Source organism: Ailuropoda melanoleuca, chromosome 5 (assembly GCF_002007445.2).
Source record: "Ailuropoda melanoleuca isolate Jingjing chromosome 5, ASM200744v2, whole genome shotgun sequence".
NCBI lineage: Eukaryota > Metazoa > Chordata > Mammalia > Carnivora > Ursidae > Ailuropoda > Ailuropoda melanoleuca.
The window spans coordinates 1,057,280-1,063,325 of NC_048222.1; the positions used below are offsets into that span (position 1 = coordinate 1,057,280).

The 6,046-nt window shown below is 41.9% G+C and overlaps 1 protein-coding gene across 2 annotated transcripts; it reads right to left on the minus strand.

The window, feature by feature from the left end:
* Window positions 1–1,251: 1,251 nt before the first annotated feature.
* Window positions 1,252–5,941, minus strand: ZNF165 (zinc finger protein 165). 2 transcript variants are annotated; one of them, XM_034660080.1, is made up of 4 exons: window positions 4,321–5,941; window positions 3,894–4,029; window positions 2,102–2,227; window positions 1,252–1,981 (listed from the first exon to the last, which is right to left on the minus strand). In XM_034660080.1, exons 1-4 carry the CDS (start codon window positions 4,729–4,731, stop codon window positions 1,326–1,328), a joined length of 1,329 nt encoding a protein of 442 aa, XP_034515971.1. In that variant the 5' UTR covers window positions 4,732–5,941; the 3' UTR covers window positions 1,252–1,325. The 2 variants fall into 2 exon arrangements, with proteins under 2 accessions (XP_034515971.1, XP_034515970.1); XM_034660079.1 differs by having other exon boundaries at window positions 1,252–2,227.
* Window positions 5,942–6,046: the final 105 nt, after the last annotated feature.

Consider the following 6,046-nt stretch of genomic DNA (forward strand, 5'->3'; position numbering starts at 1 on the left):
CAACCACAGAATGGGGCAGATAAACAGCGCTTGTAAAAGTCACGACATAGGATGCAGGAGCACAGTACGTGTGCAACAGGAAACTATGCGTTCAATACCACACACACACCCCGTTACTTAGATGCTATCGGGACATTTCTAGTTCAAGGTAATTGAAAAACAAATGCTAAGACATTTTTATAAGCCTATTAGTGGAAGATTTTGTACGTTGGATTATCGTAATTCTACACGGGGTTGTTAGCTAGTTTTCAGATAAAGACATTATATATACAGTGGGATATTTAAGCCTTACATAGTTGCTTTTATTTTCACATTGGGGAAAACGTGCCTTGTCAAACAGGAAAACAGTACAGCAGGATCGGCCCTTGTGTCCTGAAATCACTGGTGAACTTCCTACTTGTAGGATTTCTCTCTCCACTCTTCTCTAGGATACCAACCCTCTGGACACTGTCTTTTCTGGAGAGAAGACCAGCCAGCAGTAATGAAACAGTTTCAGGACCTTTATCTTTAGTGCTAATTCCCTCAGCCCTCTTCCACAATTGTCAGTAGCCAGAGAACCCTATTTCTTTCCAGAGAACTCCCCAGAACTGCAGTCTCTGGGCACTCACCCCAGGGAGGTGCCAAAACTGAGGCATATGTGGTAGTAAGATCCTAGTTACGTTACTGTCTGTCTCCTCCCAATTTGAGGTTGAGTTCAATGTGACCACCTTCCCTTACCTCTAACCCCAACTTCTGCCTAATTTACTTCTCCTCTCCTGTCTTGTTTGAATCTCTCTGGATTCTGGCCTCTTGCCTTGGATGTTTTCCTGGTTTACCTCCTGGCATGACCTCTGGACATAGACTTTGGTCTACATATTGGAATGCCACCACTTCGCAGGTCCTCGTTTGACACGACTTTCTTAGTTTTGTTGTGTCTTCATTTAAAGGAATGTTCTGAAAGCTCTGTTGTGTATTGCTCAAACTATTCCACTTCAGGGCTTAGCCTACCTCTTATGGAGGAGAATCCTTAATCAGTGTTGATGATCACCTTCTTTACTGAATCGTCTCCCCTCCCATGATTACACTGTAATCATGGTTACTTCCCAAGACAGTCCTTTTCTCCCTCTATCTCCATTGACTGCTTGACTTCAGCAGTCAACAGAAGACAGGAAAATCCTGTCTCACAGAAAGCATCCCCCCTCCTCCACAGGTGAAGCTCATAAGAACAGTAAGCCAGAGAATGAGAGAAAAGAGACATTGGTCTTTCAGTCATTCATCTCCATAATTTTTATTCAGTATTTTTCATGTTGCTATTTCTTTCGCATTTCCATAGAAATTTAAGTTCTTTACATTAACAGGTTTTCTCTCTTGTGAATTCTTTGGTGTTGACGAAGATGTGAACTCTGACTGAAGGCTCTCCCACACTCACTGCATTCATAGGGTTTCTCTCCAGTGTGGATTCTCAGGTGTCGAATGAGGTGTGAGCTCACTCTGAAGGTTTTCCCACATTCACTACATTCATAGGGTTTCTCTCTGGTGTGAATTCTCTGATGCAGGATAAGATGTGAGTTCAGGCTGAATGCTCTCCCACATTCTTTGCATTCAAAGGGTCTTTCCCCAGTGTGAATTCTCTGGTGTCTAATAAGATCTGAGCTCCCCCCAAAGCCTTTCCCACACTCATTACATTCATAGGGCCTCTCTCCAGTGTGGATTCTCTGATGCCTGATAAGCTTTGAGCTGTGCCTGAAAGCTTTCCCACATTCATTACACTGGTGGGTTTTCTCCCCACTAAAAATTGCTGTGCATTTAACAAGGTTTGGGCTCTTGAGAGATGTTCCGTATTGGTGAATTTTTTCTCTGGCGTAAATTCTTTGATGCTTAATAAAATCTGGATTCCATTTGAAACTTTGGTCATAGGTACTGCGTTTACAAGATGTCTGGTGTGTCAATTCACTTGAATTCAGGTTTAAGTTTCTCTCACAACCATCATGGCTAATGTCACCTGTAAGTGTATTTTTATGAGTAAGGATTTTACTAAAACCTCCATCCTGCACAGATGCTGGTCTCTGAGACCCCCCTGATTCTTTTCCCCACTGCTTCTTTAACCTGCTTGCAGACTTACAGATGTCTTGAGGCTCAGCAGATCCTTCTGACATGACTGAAATTCTTCCTGATAGAATCCTCTGTGATTCCATCTTTTCATAAACGTCCAACTTTGGCATCGATCTGTTGTTTTCACTCTCATTATCTAAAAGAATGAAAAGACAAAGTGGTAAATATCTGTTTGCTGAGTTGGAAGAAAAGAAAATTTTGAGATATACTCAAGACAGTTACATATTGGTACTTCAATTGGCGACTCTAAAAATGTGGCCTTTCAAGTGAAAGGCGTAATGGACAAGGACACAAATGAGAAAAATTGGTAGAAGCAAGTAGAATGCCTGTGGAGGGGAAGACCTTCATCCATCTATCTATCCACCCATTTCTTCATTGTCCATGGCTAATCAAATTCTGTAACCACTTTCTGCTAAATGTACCCTGAACACATTCCCTTCTTTACATTTCTACCACAACCCTTGTCACTCTTCCTAGCAAGGGGACTGTCACAGCCTCTTGCTGTTTTGACTCTGAGGTGTTCTTGCTAGTCATCCTGAATACCCTCACCAGACTAACTGTCCTTAAAGTTCTGTTCCCTCCTATACCCTACTCAGAAACTTTCCCTCTCTTTTCTTCCACAACACACCTGAACAACTCCACCTGGTTTCCAGAATCCATTTATTATCAAGTCCTCACAATTCCTGCCTTCTGGCTCACAAATTTATACTGTGCTTACAACTCCATATTGTGCTGCAATCAAGTACCCCCTCTTTGTGGTAGGGTTTCCTTTGTCTAGAATACGCTAGAGCAGGAAAGGTGGTTAGGCAGTGCTGGTCTTAAGGCTGGGGGAAATATATGATTTTGGATGGAGTGGATGGAAATGTCTCCAGCACAAACTGGAAAGTAGAATTTGGGTATTTTTTAAAAACCTGACTGTAATTTATTTATTTTTTAAAAAAGATCATTATTATTTTGATTTTGCTTTTTATTTTTAAAATTAATTAATTAGTTAATTAATTAACTTATCTGAGATAGAGAAAGAGAGAGAGAGAAGAACAGAGGGACAGGGAGAAGCAGACTCCCCGCTGAGCAGGGGAGCCTGGTGTGGGGCTTGATCCCAGGATCCTGAGATCATGACCTGAGCTGAAGGCAGACACTTAACCAACTGAGCCACCCAGGTGCCCCCAAAACTGACTGTGATTTATTCTTTAGTTTATTTTTAAGATCATTCACATTTAAAGTAATACTGAGTCCATGAAATTTTTAAACAGTGGAGTTTTAGAACAGTGATGAGTATTCCATGGAGGCAGTCACCAGAAGTATGGCTAACTTCCTATAAAAACATGAAAGCTTTGTAAGACCAAAAATACAATAAAAAAGGCAATAATGTAGATCTTGTTTTGGTATCTGTGAATTATATTCCACTTCCGAGTATATCATTATGCATCTGTGTCTCTACTAACATGTGTTGTTTCTCTTGATGTGTTTTTTCCTCTTTTTCTTTTGTTTCTTTATTCCCTGATGTTTTCTCAGGCATTCATTTTTCTTTCCTTTAATTTACTCATAAAAATATCCTGTGTTTTGGAAATATTCTGGATGAAGAACAAATGGGAAAATCTAAATATTCTAGATAAGGAACCAAATTCTTTTCTCTCTGTTTTTGTTTATAATTGGTCAATGGCACACAGGGAAAAAGTTCTCTACTTCTCATGGGGTGATGAAGGAAAGGACCACCTATGGTAACTGAGGCTACTCTGAGAAGGGACACTCACAGTGCCACTCTTTCAGCGACATGAATTGCATGCAATACTGCCCCTTACCACTGTCCAGCAGAAGGGGTGCTGAAGAACCATGAAGGGCCTTGGGGTCCACTGGCTGCAATTGGACACTAAATGCTGGTCCAGGAGGCACCACCTTTCTCCTGAATATCTCTTGTCCATGTGCATGGACTGGAACCTGAGAAAAATTAAGTACATTCGGGCTTGTGAAAGAATCCCTGTTGGGGATTTGAACATCTTCCAAAAACAAAGAGAAGCTCCTGTAGGAATACAAAACTGCAGAAAGACAGATTAAGTCTGACTCCAATGTAATAAGTGGCACGGCACCAAATGCAGGGGAAAGGAGACAGAAAAGCACACTGACCTAACAGCCCCTGCAGGTCTCCCTGGGTGTTCAGTCTCAGGCCCCTTCCTCCCACTGTGGGACTCCATCCATGTGGAGGCCTTAGATCTCCCATCCCCCGTGTACCTGGACTACTGCTTCATCAGTGCCTCTCTCCAAATCTTCCAGGATGGTAACCACCTCCTCTCCATTCTCTGGGCCATGTTCCCGCACCCAGGCCTGGAGCTCCTCAGGCAGGATGGTCAGGAACTGCTCCAGCACCAGCAGCTCCAGGATCTGTTCCTTGGTGTGGGTCTCAGGCTGTAGCCACTGATGGCAGAGCTCTCGGAGCCGGCTCAGGGCCAGACGGGGTCCAGGGGAATCCTGGTAGCAGAACTGCCTGAAAAGCTGTCGGCAGAGCTCCTGCCTGAGGGGATCACTTCTCTGGAGGCAAGTGTCCTGCCTCCAGACAAAATCTTCCTCTTCTATCTTCACTATCATAAGTCCTTCATTCTCCTGAAGATTCTGAGCTGTAGCGTTCTTTGATTCTGTTGTCATTTTGGGATAAAATATATTACCAGGAAACCCACTTCTGCTTTGTGAAGGGTCTTATTTAGTTTCAAGGGCTCTTCTAAGGGATAAAAAATAATTATTACTATCTATGAAGATGAAAGATCACATCACAGAAATAGTCATTTTCCATCACACAGAAGCGTACTGGGCATTTACTATATGTAAAAGCACTGATGTACTTTGTGGAATACAACTGTTACATAATTTCTAATTATGTATTTAAGCAGCTTAAAACTTAAATTTAAAAACAAAATGCCTCTTTTTAAAAGATTCATTTATTTCAGAAAGAGATAGAGAGGGCGCGGTGCATGGGGGGGGAGGGACAAAGGGAGAGGAAGAGAAAGAATCTCCAGTGGACTCCTAGCCCATCTCAGAGCCCAAGGCTGGGCTCAATCCCATGACCCTGAGATCATGACCTGAGCAGTAATCAAGAGGTTCACTCTTAATCGACTGAGCCACCCAGGCACCCATAAAAACAAAATACTTTAAAGTGGAAACAATAAATATGAGATTTACAAATTTAAAGCAATGCTAAATGTTAACATGCCAGATGCAATTAAATTTTATGCAAGTCATAAAGACAATAAGGAGCATCATAGAAAAACAGTAAAGTGCTTCATAAAGTTGGCGATGCAGTGGAGTCTCGCAGGTTGCAATGGTCAGGGAAAACGTAATGAAAAATTAACTTCTGAAGAATGGAAAGGATTTGATAGGATGTGGGAGAGAGAGAAATAGGAAATTACAAGCAAGGAAACAACCCGAACAATTGGTTAATGGTAGGATCACAGAAGTGGGAAAGCAAAAAGTTCCGTAGGTTTATATCAGGAAATCAAACAGGCAAATGCCCTATCATAGAAAACCTCAAATGCCAAGATCCTGAATTCAGAGTTTATCTTTTAGGCACTGGGGAGCCAAGGAAAGCTTCTGAGCAGAATGACCTGACAAATACTGTTTGTGGATATTTAACATGTTGATTTCTAGGATGGACTGCAATATGAAAAAAGAAACAGAGAGAGGCCACAATTCTACAGCATGAGGAAAATACAAGCTTGGAATGATAATTATCAACTCAAAATCTGGACTAGGATTACTTACAAATCTCTTAAGTAATAAGGATAATTTTTCTTTTTCCTTTTCTTAAAAGATTTTTTAAAAAGATTTTATTTATTTGAGAGAGAGAGAGCGAGAGAGGGAACACAAGCAGGAGTGGGGGAGAGAGAAGCAGGCCTCCCGCTGAGCAGGGAGTCTGATGTGGGGCTTGATCCCAGGACCCTGGGATCATGACCTGAGCTGAAGGCAG